Source organism: Xiphophorus hellerii, chromosome 18 (assembly GCF_003331165.1).
Source record: "Xiphophorus hellerii strain 12219 chromosome 18, Xiphophorus_hellerii-4.1, whole genome shotgun sequence".
NCBI lineage: Eukaryota > Metazoa > Chordata > Actinopteri > Cyprinodontiformes > Poeciliidae > Xiphophorus > Xiphophorus hellerii.
Window position 1 is genome coordinate 1,808,135 of NC_045689.1, and position 21,687 is coordinate 1,829,821.

General features: G+C 46.7%; 1 protein-coding gene across 3 annotated transcripts; it reads left to right on the forward strand.

Moving 5' to 3' along the window:
• The first annotated feature begins 1,477 nt into the window (after positions 1–1,477).
• Positions 1,478–21,314, forward strand: wdr62 (WD repeat domain 62). Of its 3 annotated transcripts, none has more exons than XM_032590920.1 (32): positions 1,478–1,579; positions 1,662–1,763; positions 3,414–3,505; positions 3,889–4,009; positions 4,083–4,250; positions 5,043–5,180; positions 5,263–5,445; positions 5,511–5,671; positions 5,744–5,933; positions 6,251–6,382; positions 7,177–7,340; positions 7,942–8,033; positions 8,138–8,263; positions 8,375–8,445; positions 8,921–9,042; positions 9,110–9,185; positions 9,249–9,360; positions 10,265–10,328; positions 10,402–10,497; positions 10,566–10,660; positions 13,631–13,684; positions 13,770–13,957; positions 14,037–14,107; positions 14,176–14,318; positions 15,527–15,640; positions 15,711–16,034; positions 17,422–17,562; positions 17,770–18,013; positions 20,091–20,251; positions 20,588–20,695; positions 20,780–20,877; positions 20,965–21,314. In XM_032590920.1, exons 2-32 carry the CDS (start codon positions 1,680–1,682, stop codon positions 21,169–21,171), a joined length of 4,140 nt encoding a protein of 1,379 aa, XP_032446811.1. In that variant the 5' UTR covers positions 1,478–1,579; positions 1,662–1,679; the 3' UTR covers positions 21,172–21,314. The 3 variants fall into 3 exon arrangements, with proteins under 3 accessions (XP_032446811.1, XP_032446814.1, XP_032446813.1); XM_032590923.1 differs by having other exon boundaries at positions 13,631–13,683; positions 13,775–13,957; XM_032590922.1 differs by having other exon boundaries at positions 5,747–5,933.
• Positions 21,315–21,687: the final 373 nt, after the last annotated feature.

Consider the following 21,687-nt stretch of genomic DNA (forward strand, 5'->3'; position numbering starts at 1 on the left):
TTTCCTTCATGTCCAGACGAGTTTGGAAAAATGTTGGATTTTCCAAACTTCCATTTCCTAAAGAACAACAGTCTGTCAATGCTAAATAAACCAGTGGTTGCTTTTGCTTCAGATTTGATAAATTTCACATCAATCAATCAATCAATCAATCAATCAATCAATCAATCAATCAATCAAATTTATTTGTATAGCAAATTTCAGCAACAAGGCAGTCCAAAGTTCTTTAAATCATAAAAATACAAAAATACAAAGTCATAAAGGGTTAATTCTGCTCACGTCCAGCCAACAATCTCCCTCTGCTTTGTGTTTCCAGAACCAGACAGAACCACAGATGGGAACTTTCGTCTCACAGGTAAATATATGCAGAGGAGAAGATCTGACCCAGAGTGAAGTGAATTAGCTGAACTCACCTGCTAGCTGACTTGTTCTCCTGAAGACTGTCTGATTCTGATTCACTTTCAGTTTTTACAACAGTTTTTATTTTCTGTCTGGTTCTCCTGCTGCTGAGCGTCACCTTCTTCATCTTCGCTCTTTGCTTCACCTACAAGTCACTCCTCGCTGCAGAGCTCCTGCACATGTTGAGCTGTAGAAACCCCGCAGTAACTGTGCTGCCATGTCTCCGCAGCCCAGCAGGTGGCAGCAGTCAGGACAGTGAGCTGAAGATGCAGCAACGATCGATGATGGAGATGTTCTCTTCACCCTGACCTTAGAGGAAATGTTCAGTTTCCTCAACTCCTGGCCTCAGTTATATGGCTCCTTATTAAATCAATTCAATTTTGTTTTTCAACTATAAAAAGTATTTTCCTGTGAAAGAAACAGTAATATGAGCTTCTATCTTTCTATCATGTTATGATGTTTTTCTTTTATTAAAAACAAACTTGGACTGTTGCCTTGATTCTTTCAAGCATGTTTGATTAATCCTTTAATCTCCTTGGCAACCATTCAGCTGCAAAACGCCTAAATGGACCTAGCCCCACCTTCGAAACTGCCTGGATTCTGGATCTGAATAGTTCCAGTTTTCTTCATAGCAATGAAATTCATCAAAATCACAAATGACCTCCTTATGGCAGCTGATTTTAGACTTCCTTCGACACACCACCCTGCTAAAGACTATCTTCACCTCCAAATAAAATGTATTTTTACGATCTGTAAGTGTTGGTTTCAAACGTTTTATGTTCAAAAGAAGTGCTTTTTCTACCTATTTTGTATGATTTTTTTCTATTTAGTCATTCTATTATCACAATTTGCACATAAAATTATGCTTTTCTCCATCTGATAACATTATCAGATATTCAGCTCTTTTGCAAAGGGATATTGAAGTACGGTAGTTGTTTTTCTTACTTCGCACTTTAGCCATGATAGATTTTCATCAGTTTTAGAGCTAAGGGACTTTTTTTTAAATCCTTATTGGCTGGTTGTTTCACTTGAATAAATCCCTAGTAGCTGATTGGCTGGTTGTTAAGTCAGTGGGCGGGGCTCAGTTTGAACCTCAGTCCCGCCGCCTACATCGGTATCAAATTTCCTGCTGCCATCATGGCGACCAGCAGAAGCTTGTTGTGAACAAAACTTTCTGAACCAAGTGAGATATATTTTGCGCTTTTGCTCGGCATTAAAGGCATTTCCGTGGCTATTTTATTTATGTTTTTGTTCTCTTTTGAAAGTTTAGCGCACTTGCCGGTATGGCTGATAGAGCGGAGAGGAGGAGGCAGCCAGCGGGGCGGAAGAGCCGGCAGAGCCAGCCGAGGAAAAGCTCCAGCGCCCGGGTACAGTCTTGAGCTACAGCCGTTAGCAGTTAGAACCGTTAGCTGGCGCTTCGCGGCGATTTTGAGATGTTCTAATTATTCTGAGAAGCTAGAACCGAATTATCTTTTGGGGAAAAAAAGCTTTTGCCAATTATCCGAGTTTAAAAAACGTTGGTTAAATAGTTTAACCAACGTTTTGGTTAAACGTTTTTCCTAGCAAGGGAAAGTTTAGACAACACACAAGTAGGCCACCGGTGTTGCGGTAAATTCTGTCACCCCTCACATCTGATGTTAAACTGCTTCGAGTTCAGGATCCCGTTAAAGGGATGTTTCACTCTTTTCAAGCTTCGGTGTTTATATTTTCCACTGAGAGCCTTTTTTTAAACAGCTCCCATGTTTTAAACCCCAGTAGTTGAAGTCATATCTATGCTTTCAGTTTATAACAACATCTGGGCTTCTTTCACCTTTCCACTTGCATCCACTGAACACAAACAGGCTCTTTTAAAGCTTTAGAAATATTATGTAGGTATCCATAGTTTTTTTTTAATAATGCCGTTGAGAATTTCCATCCTCATCATGCAAGACAATTATTTATTCCTGAAAATGTTTCCTCTTTAAGTCCAGTTTAACAATTAAATCTTTTTTTTTTCATTTTATAACTTTAAATTGGGATTATTTAGGCTCACCAATCTCCATTTTATTTACCTAAATTAGTACATGGAGGTAAAAGAAAGTGTTGCCTACTATAGAACCAAATCATATCATGACAATATCATCAGTTTCATTGTTGGTAAAAATAAAATAATTGGAAAAAAGATATTGTTTTACTTTGGGCGCTGAAGTATCTTTCGGGACTGGAAAGGAGGAAGAAAATATTTGCAGATTTTATTCCCTGTCCCATTATCTGAAAGTTGTATCCATAAATGTAACATTTGTTTAGTGAGATGATCAAAGCTGCTGAATTTGATTTCATGGTTTCAGCATAAATGAAAATATTTTAAATTGTTTAACATTTATATGTCAGATTTTAAGGAGCTGGCAAGTTTACTTTGTAAAAGTTCATAGAACAATATTCATAGTTAGATTGTTTTGTTACCATAGCGACAATCTGATGCTGTGAGTTTGAGCTGTTTGTTCACAAATACAAATTAATAAACTGTAATTATAACTGATTGTTTTCAGGTTGGCCAGTTAATCTACTCTCTCTCTCCCAGATTAAATCCAACCCAGAAACTGTTAGAGGTGCTGATGGTTTTAGCAGCAAGCGGGGCCCCTAGGTCAGATTCTGCCCCAGGCCTCATGCAGCCTTGGACCGGCCCTGCAGGATGAGTTCAATCTGCTGCTCTGCGCACTGCTGCTAATTCATTTAATTAATGCTGCCAATTAAATGAATTAGCAGCATTTAATTTAATGCGGTGGGGCTAGTAAAGCATGGCAGGCCGCCAGGCCTATAATACACTGGGGGAAACCTATTTAAGGTGAAGAAGATTAGCAGTTCTTCACGCCAAGTTTGGAACCATTAGCTTAGCATGCCCCTGTAACAGCAACAGTCTTCAGTCAGAGGCCTTTTTTGGACTTTTGCAGTTATCAGCAGGTTTAGATTTATGTGACTGTTTCTGATTTCAGACGGTGAACGGTTTGATCTTTAGCAGTCTGGTCTGTTTGCTTCAGGTGACTCTGGAAAAGGTTCTTGGGATCAGCCCGGTGGTCAGCAGCTTCCTGACCTCTGACCCTAACTCTGGCCGTATTGCCTATCCTGCAGGGTGAGTGCCGCGTCACGTTGCCTCTCCTCCTCCAACCATCTTCACCTTCTTCAAATCTGACTAAACTGGTTTCAAACGTTTGTGCAGCAAAACATTTTGTTTGTACCGCAGTCATTTCAAAGATATTAACTGTTTCCAGAGGTCATTAAAGGTCAACATCACCTAATTCACTTCAGACAAATTTGGTGCCAATCAATCAACTCGACTATGTTTGTGCTGCTTTTGAAAATATTGATCATGACCTCTGCATATGCATTTATGTTTTTTGGTTTTATTTAATATATTTATTGATTTGTTCAGAATAAACTTATTCATATTCAAACTGTCACAGAAGCCGATTTGAGCAGTGGCAGCGTGTGATGACGTTGCTGTTCCTCCTCCAGGTGTGTGGTGGTTCTGTTGAGCCCACAGAGCAACAAGCAGGATCACATCATCAACGCCTGCAGGAAGCCCTTCACCGCTCTGAGCTTTTCTCCTGACGGGAAGCACCTGGTGACCGGAGAGGTGAGGGACAAACCGGACGTCTCTTGGTGTTTGGGTTGTTTTGGTCTCCTCATGTCGCCCCCTGCTGTTCCAGAGCGGCCACATGCCCTGCGTCCGGGTGTGGGAGGTGAGCGGAGGCCAGGTGGCCGAAGTCCAGGCCCATAAGTACGGCGTGTCCTGCGTGGCGTTCTCCTGCAGCGGCTCCTATGTGGTCTCTGTGGGGTTCCAGCATGACCGGACCGTCAGTGTGTGGGACTGGAAGGTGAGGACACACACACACACACACACTCACACACTGAGTGGGTTCTGAATCCCAGCTGCTGGGTCCTGGCTGGTTTTACACTCAATGATCCTTTAAAGCCTGTAAAACACCCAGGGTTTCCTTACTGGGAGTTAAATCTGTACGTTTGATTGGGCAGATGAATTAAGTCACATTTTGACAAAACTACCGACAACCTGATTGTCCGATCCTGTTGACAGGAAGTGAAAGAAACAGGTTCTCTAGGAAAATATCCCTCCAGAACAGACTTATCATAGTTTCTTCACATAGTTGATATCCAGGATCTCAGTGCATCCGTAAATTCTTGTATCTATAATTAAAGCCTTAAAATGTCTTTGACTAATTTAAAAAAAAAAAAAGTAAATCGCCATTAAATATGTTTGTCAGATGTTCTTCGACTCAAGGCGATTGAGGCTGCCAGGAACTAGCTGCTGTTATAGCCCTAAACGTTAGCTCACCAGCTAGCCTAAAAGATTTTTTGGTAGCTAGAATGAAGGTCATTTGCAAAACTGATGTTCATATTTGCAAAATCCGACCCTAGTTTCAAAACGGCCAGTACTTGAGGCCAGTGCATCAATCCAAGCTTTATTACCTTTTTCTGTTCATAAAATATTAAATTTCATTCATGATGGTGGTAAATTCTTATATTTGAGTTATTCTGAAAGCAGAAGGTTCTGGATTGTTTTCTGCTACATTATTATGTTATTGTTTATGTCTTTCCATCTGTACTTGTTGCTAACATTCTACCTTACCTTGACCTTTGACCCTGAGCAGAAAGGCTCCATCATCGCCACCAACAAGGTGTCCAGCAGAGTCTTCTCCGTCTCCTTCTCCCAGGACAGCAGCTACTTCGTTACCGCGGGAAACCGACACGTAAAGTTCTGGGACCTGGATGGCTCTAAGGACCGGCGGGTCAGCTGACGCCTCCTCAGCCAATCACAGCCCGGCTTCCTGCAGCTCGCCTGGCTCTCACCTGTTCCCTCTCTGCTCCCAGGTGAACAGCACCGTGCCGCTGATTGGTCGGTCCGGGTTGCTAGGCGACCATAAGAACAGCGTGTTCTGCGGAGTGGCGTGTGGGCGGGGCCAAGCTGCGAGCAACACGTACTGCGTCACCGCCGCCGGGGTCCTGTGTCTGTTCAACGGCAGACGGCAGCTGGAAGCCTGGGTGGACCTGAAGGTCAGAGGTCGTGATGTTGGCATGTCGGGGGCGTTCCCGCGATAACCCGGCCTCTTCTCCTGCAGACGGCGGCGGCGAGCGGCCTGGCGGTCAGCGAGGACTGGGTGTTCTGCGGCTGCGCAGACGGAGTGATCCGGGTTTTCCGGCCGGCCGACCTGGAGTACGTGGGAACGCTGCCGCGGCCGCACCGCCTGGGCGTGGATCTGACTCGGAGTGCGCCGCACAGGTCGGAACGCCGCCACCCCCTCTGCTCTGCGCCGTCACACCCGTTCTGACCTCTGACCTCCTGCTCCCACAGCAGCCCACCTCCCGCCGGCTCCGAGGCGGCGCATCCCGACACCCTGGCGCTGACCTTTGACCCCAGAGGGCAGCGGCTCAGCTGCGTGTACACGGACCACAGCGTGTACGTCTGGGACGTGGCGGACGTGAAGAACGCCGGGAGGCTGCACTCGGCTCTGTACCACAGCAGCTGCGTGTGGAACATCCAGGTCAGGAACGCATCATCAATATTCTGATCGATCATCAATCAGTAATCAATCAGTAATTTATAGTCACTCTCATCTAAATCTGTTCATCACGGATTCACCGATACGAAGGTCTGATCTCATAACACCTGCAGAAAATGTTCAGATTTACCTGAAGGAAATGCAGTTTTGGAAGCAGAAAAACCTGGACTGGACCAACCGAGTTGATCAAATATCAACGTTATGAAGTTATTAATAAATCAGGAAACTTCTCCTTTGGCACCAGAAGGATAATGTTTTATTTTTAATCCACTGACGGTTTGGAATGTTTTGTTTTCCAGGTTTATCCGGAGCTGCAGGATCCGTCTCAGGCCTGTCTGCCTCCATCGTCCTTCCTCACCTGTTCCTCTGATAACACCATCAGGCTGTGGCACTCTGACGCCCCCATCAGGCAGAGGAACCAGTACAGCCAGGTGAGACCGGACCGGTTCAGGCTCAGCTCATCACAGTGGCTTCAAATGATGCGATTAATCAAAATTAATTCAAGCTAAAACACTGAAGGAGAGTTGTTTCTTAGTTATGATTCTTTTTTTAAATCCTTTATTTTGTATTTTTATTCTTTGGAAACTTCTTTAAAATGTCGGTTTGAAACTAAGTAGGCTTATTCTACTCTTTCATTTTAATCAGAACTTTGCAGTTTGGTGCCAGACAGTTTTTAAAGAATATCAGTTTAATAAAAAAAATTCCGAGGACTGTTCAGCTAGCTAAGCCGCTAGCTGGCCGGCTAGCTAGTGTTGGGCCTAAATCTTGGCCCAGTGAAGCCTTGTTCCACTGCGGCGCGGTTCGCTGCAGTCCAGTTCATTTTCAGGAGCGTTTCCAGCGCTAACGGACTCGGCCTGGCAGAGCGGGTTGAACCCAGACGGCTAACGCTGCTCATGCTAGTGTTACGTTTTCTGTCCTCCAATCAGTGGACGGTGTTGTAGCTCCGTTGAACCGGTTCTAGGTCCAAAATAAGTCTGATTTACAACAATAAGAGTGTGAGCGGTTATTGAGTCACAGCAGTTATCAGAATAAATATTTATCCACCAACAAGCTTCTGTTACGATTTGGGTTTTATCTAGAAGGACCAGATGGGTTCTGACCGGTCCGGAGTCCGGCTTTAAACCAGAATTGTTCTCTGGCTTTGCCTGACGCTCCGGTTCTGCCGGGTCCAGTCAGTGGACCTGGTGGTTCGTCCTCAGGCTGCAGCGGGTCGTTGTGTTTCCAGGACCTGCTGAAGATCCTGTATGTGGGGGAAGACGTGCAGCCCCTGCAGGCGGCGGGCGAGCGGGCCGAGGCCGACGGGCCGGATGGGAAAGCCGGGATCCGGGTGCTGGGAATCAGTCCGGACGGGAAGCACCTGGCTGCCGGAGACCGCTGTGGGAACCTGAGGTGAGAAACCGCCTCAGGATGCAGAGCCTCAGGTTTCTGATCAGAGCCGGACATTAGCCGTTAGCTAACAGAACCGGAGTTGCTTCAGGTTCTGAAGGTTCACCCCAGTTCAGAGAAACTCAGTCTGGATGTGGAGGTTTGGTTTAATCATTTATGATTCATTTAGTTTTTTTTTTACAGTTTACTTGTTCAAATCAGAATTTAATTTCATCCAGGATTCTTTAAATGTTGCCGAAACTCGTCCTCTTCTGTTAAAGTGTTGAACTGATTCACCTCCTAAGTAGGGCTGCACCGATTGCAGGTTTCTGGCCAATTTTATCTGATGGTATTTTATTTCATTTTTTTTCTGATCTGTTTCTAAATATAGCAAGAAAGAGTCGGTCAGCCAATGAATGGTTTAGCCGATGAGTCGGTCAGCCAATGAATCGGTCAGCCGTACTCCTGATGCTGCTTTAGAACGCCATCAGGATGAAATCTTTACATTCTCCTGAGGACTCAGAGACTTTGTTCTGTAGCTTGGTGTTTATCAGGTTTCCTTCCTGTGAGCCGTCATTTGAATGAATTTGAATTTCTGTAACCGAGTGGTGCCTCCTGTTTCCAGGATCTTTGACCTGGAGAGCCTGACTGAGCAGCTGAAGATCGAGGCTCACGACTCCGAGGTTCTCTGTTTGGAGTTTTCTCCTTTGTCCTCAGGTGAGATCCAAGCTGTTGCTCCACGTTACCATGATGACGTCTGAACGCAGAACTGGATCCTGTAGAAAAGCTGACTTCCTGTTTACTTCCTGTGACTGGTTCAGGAGTGAAGCTGCTGGCCTCAGCCAGCAGAGATAGACTCATCCACATCTTCAACCAGGAGAAGAACTACAACCTCCAGCAGACCCTGAACGACCACTCCGCCTCCATCACCGCCGTCAAGTTCACCGGTGAGGGCGGGGCCAGCCAGGCGCCCACTCCTATTGGCTGCTCTGGTTCAATCTGCTCTGAGCCAACGATGCGTTCAGGGAACATTCAGCTTCTGCTTGTTCTGGGTTCAGGTCAGAGTCCAGAGGTCCAGCTGGTGAGCTGTGGAGCCGACAAGAGCATCTACGTTCAGACGGCCGAGCAGGTTGGAACCTGAACGCACCACAGCTGCATCTCACTGCGTGTCAGGAAGGCGTTGCTGTTCACGCCACAGGAACGCTGAGCTTCATGTTTCCATCCTCCACTTCCTGTTTCCTGCAGCCAGGCGCAGCGTCAGTCTGTTTTAGTCAATCAGAAGTTGAACCAATAGAATCCATTTGCAGAGTTATGAACAGGGTGAAATAAATCAAATGACCAGGATAAGAATAAGAATAAAATGATTGGAATGAAGCCATAATGCTGAGAGGAAATAATGTGATAATAAGAGAAGAACGTTACTGAGACGTTGGGCATGTTGTGTTGTTGCACTTCAGTAATAGTTTAATAAATATGGAAATGATGTGTTTTCAGCATCAGAACCGTTTTATCTCATTAAAATGATTTCATGGCTCCTGAGCCCGGCCTGATGCTCTGCTGAGCCGCTCCACTGGGTCTGATTCTGGTTCTGGTTCTTTCCCCAGACGCCGGACGGGTCGCTGTTCTCCCGGCGCCACCATGTGGTGGAGAAGACCACGCTGTACGACATGGACCTGGACCCGACCGGAACGCGTGTCTCTGTGGCGTGTCAGGACAGAAACGTCAGGTAAAGACCGACCGGAGCGCTCGGCCTGTTTGACCTTTGACCCTCTGACTCAGCGCTGCCTCCTCAGAGTTTACAGTGTGGAGACCGGGAAGCTGGAGCGCAGCCTGAAGGGCTCGGCGAGCGACGAGGGAGCCCTGCTCAAGGTAACCGGAACCGCTTCAGACCGGGCTCTGGCCGACCTCTGGCTGACCTCTGGCCGTCTGCAGGTTCACTCGGACCCGTCCGGATCGTTCTTCGCCACCAGCTGCTCTGATAAGAACATCACCATCTTTGACGCGGAGACCGGAGAGTGCGTCGCCACTCTGTTCGGTCACTCAGGTGAGGAAGAGGAAGATCAGCAAAGAAATGTTCTGACTGAAGCTTCTAGAACCTAGAGCTGCACCGATCGCAGATCTTCTGAAAGCCTGACCTGCCGATTCTGAGTTTGGCCGATAGCGTTCTTGTATCGGTTCACCTCTACTAGAAACAGCAACATTTTTCTGGAGACGTAGCTCTACTTCACTTTATTTTTGCTTAAGTAATGTCTTAAATCACTTTTTCCTTTTCAAATCAAAGTATTGAGTATCATGATCAATCAATCAATTTTTATTTGTACAGCACATTTCAGCAGCAAGGCATTTCAAAGTGCTTTACATCATAAACACAGAAACACGATGCAGCATAGAATCAATGATGTCATCAGATGGAGAAAAATCTAATTTTAGGTCCAAATTCTGAATCTTTTAAAGACAAAAATAAAAAATGAACACAAATAAACTGTAAAACAATTCTGACAGAAAAAACTTGCAGTTAATGTTTTTCAGTATAAAGCTAAAATGTGTAATGAAAACCTTCAATGAAAACTACAAAGCTGGTCTATGAACGAGAGGTCTCACTCCAACATAAACTAATGCATTTATTCAGTTTATTCATGTTTGAATATTCATTCAGTGAAGTTACTCAAAGTGGAGTTTCTACTTTATCCCACAGAACAACTGAACTGGTTTGTTTGCTGGATTTTCATATTTAAAAAATGAGAATATGCTAAAAAACAAGTTCAGTATTTTTTTATATTTATAGAGACGTTACAGCGTAACGGAAACGACCACAATATTACTAACAGGTTTCAGTGTATTTATAGAAAGTTGGGTGGAAGGAAAAAGTGCCCAAACAGGATAACTGCTAACTCCATTGCAGACGATGGCGGCTCCTGCTGACCTTTTGACCTCTGTGTGTTGCTCAGAGCTGGTCAGCTGCATGCGGTTCAGCCAGGACTGCAGACATCTGATCTCAGCGTCCGGAGACAGGTAACCTCTGACACGGAGGCCCATCTGGCCGTGACCTCTGACCCCGCTCTGACCCCCTTCTGCTGTTCTGCAGCTGCGTGTTTGTGTGGCGCCTGGATCCCCAGATGAGCAGCACCATGAGGAAGAGGCGGGCCCCGGGGCCGAGTGGCCCTCAGCAGCCCAGCATCAGGTGGGTGGCATTCCCGGAGGCGACAGCAGGGGGCGCTGGCCGCTTCAGCCGCTCTGTCTGTGTTCCAGGAGGGAGACCTTCATCACCGTCCCCGCCTCCCAGCTGCCTCTGGTGGAGGAGAAGGAGGATCAGCTGACCCCCGGGAGACCGGAGCCCCCTGCTGGTGAGTCTGAGCAGATCGGCCTGAACCCAGGAGACGGAAAAACATCATTTATTTATTTCTAACAAGTTTTTAAACATAACAGGGGGACTAAAAAACTCAAATATCCCCCAGTGATCAGGAGGTAGAAATGTTCCATTCAACGTATGCAGACTGGATCCAGAACGGTTTGTCATGTTGGCAAAAAATCTGAATATATTTCCATGCAGCAGAACCTGCTGCTGGCAGAGCAGTTTATGGAAGATCTGTCCTTCCTCTGAACTTCATGAAAACCTCCTAAAATATTTCATTTTATCACGATGGCGACTCTCTGCTTTAGATAGACTTAGACTGACTTTATTGTCATTTTGCATGCACAGGGTGTATACAGAACAAAATTTCTTTGCATACGGCTCAGAACAATGTTTTGAGGTTCCAATGTTATGAGGTTTCTCCGGAATATAAATCTAAATATAAAATATAAAGTGCAGGACTGACAGTAAAATAGAAGTTATTTAGCTCTGTACATGTGCAAGGTATGAAGTGGAGACCAGTTTTTGAGTGCAGTCCAGTTAAGAGTTCAGCAGTCTGATGGCAAGTGGGAAGAAGCTGTTTCGGAACCTGGTGGACCTGCACCGGATGCTGCGGAACCTCTTTCCAGAGGGCTGCAGGGAGAACAGTCCATGGTGGGGGTGTGAGGGGTCACTGACGATGTTTCGGCCTCGGGACACGCAGCGCTGGGATGAAATGTCCTGAATGGAGGGAAGGGGGGCCCCGATGATCCTCTCTGCTGTCCGCACCACTCTCCTCACGTTCTTCCAGTCGGAGGCGCTGCAGCCTCCACACCACACAGAGAGGCAGCTGGTCAGAATGCTCTCTATGGTGCTTCTGTAGAACGTCTTGAGGATGGGCGGGGGCAGGTGTGCTCTTCTCATCCTCCGCAGGAAATACAAGCGTTTCTGTGCCCTCTTGACCAGAGACATGGTGTTCACAGTCCAGGTGAGGTCGTTTGTGATGTGCACCCCCAGGAATTTGGTGCTGCTGACCACCTCCACAGCCGAGCTGTTGATGAGCAGTGGAGCGTGGCTGGGCCGGTTCTTCCTGAAGTCGACGATCATCTCCTTCGTCTTGTCAACGTTCAGGATCAGGCTGTTGTCTCTGCACCAGTCCACCAGCTGCTCCACCTCCTCTCTGTAGTCCAGGTCGTTGTCGTCTCTGATGAGGCCCACCACCGTTGTGTCGTCCGCGAACTTCACTATGTGGTTGGTGGCGAACCTGGGGGCGCAGTCGTGTGTCATCAGAGTGAACAGCAGAGGGCTCAGGACTCAGCCCTGAGGGGAGCCTGTGCTGAGGGTGATGACATCGGAGGTGAGTTGTCCGATCCGGACTGACTGAGGTCTGTCGGTGAGGAAGTCTAGCAGCCAGTTGCGCAGGGGGGTGCTGAAGCCCAGGTGACCCAGTTTTTCTGCCAGATGCTGTGGGATGATTGTGTTGAACGCTGAGCTGAAGTCCAGGAACAACATCTGCACATGAGTGTTCTTCTCCTCCAGGTGAGCCAGGCTCAGGTGTAGGGCGGAGGAGATGGCGTCCTCAGTGGAGCGGTTTCGGCGGTAGGCAAACTGGAACGGGTCGAATGTGGAGGGGAGTCTGGAGACGATGTGTTCTTTTACCAGCCTTTCAAAGCACTTCATCATGATGGGAGTCAGTGCCACAGGCCGGTAATCGTTGAAAGAGGTGACTTGAGGTTTCTTTGGCACCGGAATGATGGAGGCAGTTTTGAGACAGGCTGGCACTGTGGCTTGGTCCAGTGAGGTGTTAAAAATGTCTGTTAGGCCACCAGCCAGTTGACCTGCGCATTCCCTGAACACCCGCCCAGGTATGTTGTCGGGGCCTGGGGCCTTCCGTGGGTTGACTCTTTTCAGAGTCTTCAACACATCGGCTGTGTCCAGGCAGAGTGCCTCCTCTTCCTGGTGGGGAACAGTTTTCTTTGCCGGAGTACTGTTCAGTGCCTCGAACCTCCCAAAGAAGTTATTGAGTCCATTGAGAAAGTCAGCATCAACTTCGCCCACTGGGGGGGACGATGGATTGTAATCTGTGATCGCCTTTATGCCTTGCCACATACTCCTGGTGTTGCTGGTGTCGTGGAAGAACTCCTGTATTTTCTGACTGTGGGTTTGCTTTGCTAACCTGATAGCACGGTTCAAGTTGGCTCTCGCTGTCCTCAGTGCCTCCTTGTCGCCAGACTTGAAGGCTGAGTTCTGTGCTTTTAGCATTTCCCGTACCTCCTTAGTCATCCAGGGTTGTTGGTTGGCCCGGGTGATAATGTTCTTAGTGATGCTGACGTCCTCTGTGCACTTGTTGATGTAGGCTGACACCGTCATGGCGTACTCATTGATGTTGATCTGGTCTTGTAAGTGGCTGCTGCCTTGAACATCTCCCAGTCGGAGCACCCAAAACAGTCCTGAAGTGCCTCCATGGCCCCCTCAGTCCACACCCTCACCTGCTTCACTGTAGGTTTTGTTCTGATCAGCAGGGGCTTGTATGCAGGAATTAGCATGACAGATAAGGTGGTCTGAAGAGCCAAGGTGGGGGCGGGGGGCTGCTCTGAATGCTTCTTTGATGTTGGTGTAGGCCAAGTCTAGAGTATTTCCTCCCCTGGTTGGAAAATCCACATACTGGTTGAAGTGAGGGAGAACAGTCTTCATGTTGGCCTGGTTAAAATCCCCAGCAATGATGAAAACGCCCTCTGTGTGTGAGGATTGCAACTCACTGATGGTCCGGTAGAGAACACTCATAGCCTCATAGACTCATAGATCAGGGCTGGAGCTGCACTGGATTAATAACTGGAACCATCAGGAAGATTTTGACTGTTTCATAGCTGATGACTGTAAATCATTTAAGTGATTAAATGATTGAGATTTAGATTATTGAGATTATTGAGTTCTGCCTTGTTGCTGAAGGTTCCACATTCATGAACTAAACTTTGTTTTTCAGAGACGCTGCTGCTGGAGACCAACGGGAAGATGCCCATGTGGTTCCGGAAGCTGGTCGGTTCCCTCTGATCCCGACGGTATCGGACCGGTTCTGGATACCGGACCGGTTCTGTGTGGATTCTGTAACGTCGGGTTTTGTCTGCAGGCCGAGGCTTCGTCTGTCGACCAATCGGAGGCGGAGCCCAGCCAGGTACGCAGCCGGTGGGCGGAGCCTCTGAACCCGCTGGCCTTCTGCTCTGGCCTAAACGCCAGCCATGAGGAAGAGGAGGAGGAAGAGTTCCACCCTCAGAGCCTGGACAGCCTGCTGGGAGACGAAGAGGAGGAGGAGGTGGGCGGGACACCTGGGTGATGTCATCAGCTGTGTTTGTGATGTCATCAGCTGTGTGTTAACTCTGTGTGGCGTTCAGGTGCTGCAGACGGCCAGGGGAAACCAGACCTTCATCCTCCAGTCTGACGGCAGCACCGCCCTGTCCGACAGGTAAGCCCCGCCCCCTCGGCCCGGTGCTGCGGTTCTGTTCGGGTTTGAACCTGGACTTCCTGTTCCAGGGACTTCAAGGTGGAGGCCGGGGCCGATCCTGCGCTGGAGGTCAGAGGTCAGGGGGCGGAGCCTGTGTGGAGGACGCACCCCAGTCCGGACTCGGCCTGCTCCGAAGGGTCGACAGGAAGTCTGGAGCCGCAGCACGACACCGGTAAACAGCGCCGGCGCCGGTCCATCTGCAGAGATACAAACCAAAACCTGAAGATCCAAGAGATCTTGGATCTCTAGAGGGCCCGGCCAGAGGGTCCATGGGGGCAGGGGGGATTTTAGGGGCCAGAGGGTCCATGGGGGCAGGGGGGATTTTAGGGGCCAGAGGGTCCATGGGGGCAGGGGGGATTCTAGGGGCCAGAGGGCCCGGCAGGGGGCGCCAGAGGGTCCAAATACCAGGATTTTTAACATGTAGGAAACATGTGGAGTCATTTTCTACACTGAATAAAACAAACCGAATTGGAGAACGTTCTGTCCTCTCGTGACCTTTGACCCAGACAGAAACCGATGGTGGAGAATTGAAGCTGATGTTTAATTTCAGTCCATATGAAACTTTATTCATAGATCGACTATATGATTAACTTTTATTTTGTTTTATTTTAGTAGACGTTTAAATCCTGGGAGAGTCGAGTTATTGTGAAGTTACTGTCCTGAAGTTTTAACAGACCATAATAATCGAACCTTGGACTCATTAAAATCCTCAGTTTAATCTTCAGCTCAGCGTGAGGCTGAGATACTCAGAGACGTTTAAACCTGAGCTGCTGTCATTTCCACCCACCCGCTGGAGGTTTTTCTCCAGTTTCACCTGGTTTGTCTCCTTTGCTGTTTCTAAAAGCTTTAAGTTACCTAGCAACCGAAGGCGAGCTCCAGCAGCCATTGTACCGCTGGTTTTCCCGCTGTACAATGGCTCCTGGAGAACACAAAGCATTTTGGTGTTGACTCACCATCCAGAAGCCACTTGCTGCATTCTGATTGGTTGTGCAGGAGGCTCCACTTCTGCTTTTCAAAGATGTATGGTTATATTATTGTGCATGTTTGCAGCCATTTTGACGTATCAGTGTAAACGTAGAGTTGGGGGCGTGGCCAGCAGCAGCTGATTTGAAATCTCTAAGAACGATTTTGTGTAAAACGTGATGAGCTTGTTTTGTATAGGCCATGACTAACCCACTAAAGGAAACAGAACCGGTCGCCTTTCAAAGAATCCAACATGGCTGCCTGAAACTAAATAACCCGAAAGGTTCTGCAGAATTTAACGTTTGGATCTAAAATATAAGAGCTTAACTTGGGTTTTCAAAACAAAGGCGTCATATTTAGAAGTAGAAGTGTGTTTTGCTGCAGGATGTTCTGATCCAAACTGCTTCTCTCCGTCAGACACCGACTCCCTGAGCCAGAGCAGCTCTGTGGGCAGTTTGGGTCCGGAGGACGACGAGGACCGGAACTCTCTGAAGAACCACTTTGAGAGTTTGGCCTCCAGTCTGGCTGAAGGTAAGAACCTCCTGACCCGACCCGACTTCCTGCTGCTGCTTCCCGCTCTGAGCGCCGTGTGGTTCTGCAGAACGCTTCGATGCGGACCTGACGGCGCTGCGGCCGGCCCAGGAGAAGCCCTTCCTGAACCCGCGCCTCAGCATCTCCACCCGCTTCCTGTCCCGCTTCCAGGACCGAGTCCGGTCCATTCCCCGCGGCCCGGCGCCGCCCGAGCACCGCACTGACGCCGACGCGGTTCTGGTGTGCTCCAGGGTCCGACCCGGCCGGATCACAGGCAGGATCTCTGAGGAGAGCAACTCAAACCCGAAGATCGGATCAGAACTCCAGATGAGATCCGAGCCCAGCGGCGCCATCGGGTTTCCGGGATCGACTCGGGGAGAAAACGCTAATGGAGGCGAGTTCTGATCCGGTCCAGTCACGGTTTATTACACGGATTCCTATTTAACTGTTAGTGGAACTGAACATATTAACTAATCAGAACCGTTTAAAGCAGATCGTTGTTTTAATGGATCCTTAATTCCTTCAGTCTGAATCCTGGTTATTTTAGCTCCACTTTGTTTTACTGGTTTTGATGCCGTTTCTTTAAACGCCCCACTATAACCCCTTCGGCCATTTTGCTGGCTTGATAGCAGATACACAATTAGCTAACGACGCAGAAACTTTTTATTCCATAATTCAATAAAACATGTCAACAGCAGACTTATCCATTCAGCCTCCACAGCTTGTTAGCGAGTTAGCTAATGCTAACGCTACGTTACTGTCTGCATTTGGATCATGTTGACAAAAACAATGCTGGACTGTTTATGTAAAAATTTGAAACAAATGATTCGGTTCTGTCCTCAAGAAGCTAACAGCTAGCATACAGTGCTAACATTAGCAAAGGTATGATGCTACTGCTAGCAAAACGGCAGCCAGGACATCACAGACACAATAAATGAATGTCTAACATATAGTTTGTCATCTTAACATGAGCAGCTTTCCGCTTTGCTTTGACTGAACCACTTCTAGTTTCCTTGAACTTGGACTACAAAATTACTGTAAGACCTAAAAATGGCGGATTAACAGAACATGTTAGCCTGAAGTCCATGACCTTGTTCAGCAGTTCTGCAGCAAATACTGTGATGTGATAGTTCAAAAAACATAGAACAGACTGAAAGATGTGACCCAATAAAATAAAACCGTATCTATGCAGCTTCTGCAGAGACGAGATTCAACCTTCCGGCTGCCCCACAGACTCAGATATGCAACTGAATGGATTTCAGGGTTAAAATAATCAAGAATCTTTAAATGTCCTCAGATGGCAAACGGGACCTTTAACTCTCTGCTTGTAGTTCAGTTTCTACACAGAATTATAACAAACTGAGGAAAAGTTTTAGGATTTTCTTTGTTTAAACCTGAAGTTGGTGATAAACCAGCAGCAGGTCGGTTTGTTCAGACGGTTCTGTTTGGATTCATGAGCTGAAAGCCAAGTTCAGCTCGTCTGACCCAAACGGTCCGGTTCCGCCCGGGTTCGTTGAACTCCGAGGGACCGGAGCCTCTTCAGGAACTCTTTTGTTTGGAAGCAGGCAGCCGGACCGGCTGGACCGGTCCTGCTTCAGATCAGATGAAGATTGACGTGACTGAGCTCAGACCGGTTCTGAACACTCAGATCGTCCCCCGATACCGATCAGACCTGGAAGGCGCCGGTCGGGTTTAACGGATCTGTTTCTGGTCCATCCAGGAGGCCGGGAACGCCTCCCTGAGGAACTCCAGATAAATTCACATGTTCCGTTCGCCAACAGGGAGTGTTGGTGTGACCGCAGTGGGAGGTAGAGCGGTGCTGGGTAGCAGAGCTTCCTGTGGGATTTCCCATGAGCCCCGGCGGCGGGTGGCCCGCAGACGACACACGGTGCTGGTGCTGCGGTGCAGGAAGACGCTGGGAGGTGTGTGAGCGACTCGCGGTGTGTCTCTCACGGTGCAGCCGAGGCTTCTGGGTGAAGGTTTCTCTCCTGATCAGCAGATGATTTCCAATCAGTCGCATCAGGACCAAATCGGTCTGATAATCATCTGACGGAGCACAACTTGGGCGTTTCCTCTGACTCACCTGAGTCAGCTTCACTGCCTCACCTGTTTCTGTTTCCACCAATCAGATGTCACGTCCAGAACTGCCAACAGCGGCGCTTCGTCTTCAGTAATGGAGGAGTCCCGCCTCACGTTCCTGGACATCTCCAAACCCGCCTGCTGCCCCCTGGAGGAGAACAAGGAGAACCAACAGATCATGCCCACATCCCTACAGGCTCCGCCCACATCCCTACAGGCTCCGTCCACATCCCAACAGGCTCCGCCCATATCCCTACAGGCTCCGCCCACATCCCAGCAGGAGCAGGGCAGCAGGTAGGAAGCTCCAGTCACTTAAAACATGGCAGCAGTCTCCAGGGGCCTCATGTCTAAAGCGGCGTGCGCACGAAAAATGTGCGGCGCCATATTTTACACACAAGTCGGCATGTATAAAAATTTACTTTGCGTCAAAGTTTGCATAAATATATGCAAATTTTCGCTGGTGTGAAAATGTGCAGCAGCCACACAAACTTTTTCTGCGGACAATATCAAACTGCAAAGAGTCAAAACTCACCTAAATCCACTGAAATCTGATGACATTCAGTTATTTAGACCAAGAAGCATCAAACCCGGTGTTTTTTATGATTTTAATATTTTATTGTTTAAACGTAAACGACAAAACTGAACCGCATTTATCGTCAGACAATAAGCTAACATGCACACAAAATAAAGAAAATAAAAGTGTGTGAAAACCTCACTAGAATGTAAATAATACTTTTTCTCAGTTTTTGTCTCATAAAGATGAAATGCATCGGTCCGAGCGCCGAAGCGCAAAATGCATCTATGGGTCATTTCATTCTCACTAAAGGAAGAAAACAGTGTTGGATCAGCAGATTAACTCAGACCTGCTGATTACAAATAATCAACAGGTTTGATTATTTTAAGGTGATCAAGGTGTGAATGCAGTCACACGTATTGAAGTAGCTGCATCAAGGTGAGCTGCTACCTGAGGAGCTTTGGCTCAGATGGAGAACATTGCCAAGGAAGGATTCAGAGGGAGCGATTGATCAGAGATCAGATCCATCTGCTGGGAAATGTTGATGGTTTATGAGCGTTTAGATTAATCCAGACTGATCATCCTGGAGCAAAACTTAAAGAGCTGTGTGGTACCGGTACCGGTCCAGCTGCAGTCGTCCGCTTTGTGAATGCGCCTTATGGACATGAAGCCTCTAGTATTTATAATAATCGTCCACATTCCCACTCAGAGACTCTCTGACTGTCTTTAAATCCAGCTGAACGTTCTGCTGCTCTAACAGCCATTTACAGGATCTCTTTATTTTTAATTTTTTTAATTTGGATTTTTTTTTCTTTAAAATGTAGTTTTATTTTGTGAGGTGACATTATGTATCCTCAAAGCACCTTTTAAATAAAATATATAATTATTATTATTATTATAAATACTAATACTGCTACAAACAAGGTCGTTTCCATGGTTACTGCTTCACGCAGCGGCAGACTTCCGAGTATTTATACTAATTTACATTAATGTGTTTTTATGGAGGCGACAGGTGGAGCAGCAAATGAGGATTTATAAAGGAAAGGTGCGCAGCCACGGCTTTATGCATCTGGGTTTTTTGTGCGCCGCACTTTTCTACATTTTTCCATACAGCAAGTTTTAGTGTGAAAACTGCGCAGTGTTTTATGAATGAGGCCCCAGATCCTCAGATGAAGTCAGATTTCACTCTGACTCTGAAAAAGTACATTTCTGCATAAAAACTGCTTCTGAAAAAAAAAACATTTTTTCTTGCAAATTTTAGAATTTTGGAGGTCAGAATTTTTTTTTTTCTGAAAAATGTCTGAGTTTATTTTTCAGATTTATTTATTTTTCTTATTTACTCCATTTTTTCCATCGGCCCTGATTCACCGTCATGTTAAACTCTGAGTTCATACAGGTCCTTGAAAACCTTGGAAATGCTTTAATTTCAGTTGAGTGTTTTCAAGGATTGGGAAGTGCTTCATCTTCAAACAGTTTTGTAGTAAAGTTCAGTCTAACGTTTGATTAAAAACCTAAATTTGGAAAACATTTACAGTTGAAACCAGATGTTTTCATACTAACATGGTTTTTTCTCGCTGTTGAAGTTAAAGCAGACCAAACTTTTCTTTTAGCTTTATTAGATTTACCAAAATTATTTCAATTTACTAAATTCTAAGATATTGGAAAACATGTTTTATTATTCCTATTATAAACTTCAGATTATGATCTGAAGTTATATTTTAGTTTATCCTGTCCATGCTGCAGAATATAGAATAGTATCACAAGACATTAATAAATATGAAAAACAGTGTTTTTAATATTTATTAATTATTATTAATTAAGTTAAACATTATTATTTATCAGTTTTCTCCTTTTTAGCATGCAGGTTTTGGCCACGCCCCCTGCAGTGACATCACTGCGCGCCGGCAGCCTCGACGAGACGCCAACCAATCCCAACAGGACACTAATCCAGAGCCCCGCCCTCCCAGCGCCACCTGGGGGATGGAAAGGGGCGGAGCCAGGAAGTCCGACTGATCCAGGTGGGCTTCCATAGTTCAGTGACTTCACCGCGGCCATTTTGTTTGGCCGGCGTCTTTTATTGAGTTAAACTTTGAGTTCAGATCAACTGAAAGAGAGTTTGAATAAAAGCCCGTTTTGTTTGTCAGTTCTAAAGTTTTGGGGTTTTTTTTAAATTGAGGGAAAAAATGGATTAAAATTTTAACTATGAAGCCGACCTTGGTTCGGTCCGATCCGGCTCACCTGAATTCAACTCCAGATTTTAGGGAATCTGAAATATTTTTAAACTGAAAAATGTTTGGAAAAAAACCCGGATGAAGGTTCTGCTGAAGGCAAAGCTTACTTTATTTTATTTTTAGATGTTTCTGCTGCACCTGATTCGTCGGTATTTGCCCCGCCCACTTCCTCCTCCTCCCCCGTGTCAGAGAGGCTCCGCCCCCAGGCAGACAGTGGCACCTGTCGGACAGGTGAATCCTCGGATCGTCTCCATGGAGACGCTCTTCACTCTGAACCGATAAAATCATGTTTTTATTTTTGTTTTTCTGCTTCAGGTGAAGAGGGGGTGGAGCCTGTCAGCCTGCAGCAGTGTCAGCAGGCCGCCATTGTTCTGCGCCAGGCAACACAGCGAGCCGTCCTCCTGTTCCGCCAGGTTGGCGTCGTTCTAACGGCGGCCATGTTTAGACCATTTGGATCATTCGTCTGATTTCTCTGATTCTCCGTTGACGTTTTTTCCCAGCAGGTTTTCGGCTCTGAGGGATCAGAAAGCTGCTCCGTCCTGCAGGAAGCCGCCATCGCTGCTCACAGGGAGCTGCAGGCTGTGCTGCTGGCGCCGTGCAGCGGCGCCCCCTCTGGTCAGACGCAGGATGAGCAGATGATGTCACTCCTGGAGAAATACTCTGAGCTCCTGGTTCAGATGACTCAAAACAAACTGAATAAAATCTGAACGGTACGAAGCCGACAAAGGCCAGGACTAAAAGCACCTTATTGTTTTACCTGCAGTATTTTACTTTTACGTTTTAAATCACTCACTGTTTTTGAAATTGAAATTGTCTTTTAAATTCGTAATAAACTGTGTTTTAATGAACATATTTCACTGATTTTTATCCTGCTATGGATTAGAAATTCAAATTTTACTCGGGGAAACTATTTTGCTGCAACTCAGGTAGAAAACAAAACATCAGGCAGAGATGAACTTTATTGTTCTATCCACCCAAAGCAGGAGGATGATGACGATGAAGCACCGGAGAAAAGAGCAGATTTCAGATGAACTGCAGGTCCACATCTATATCTGTCCTAATTCATACTTTTTCTTGGTCTTTTTGTCCATTAATTATTTCCCCTTTTGGATTTTTTTCAACACATTGTTACCTTCCTAAAATAAAGGCCTACCTTTTTTTTCTGCCATAATTACCATTATTTTAGGAACGTGACGATATACAGTATCTCGTCTTTGTACTCA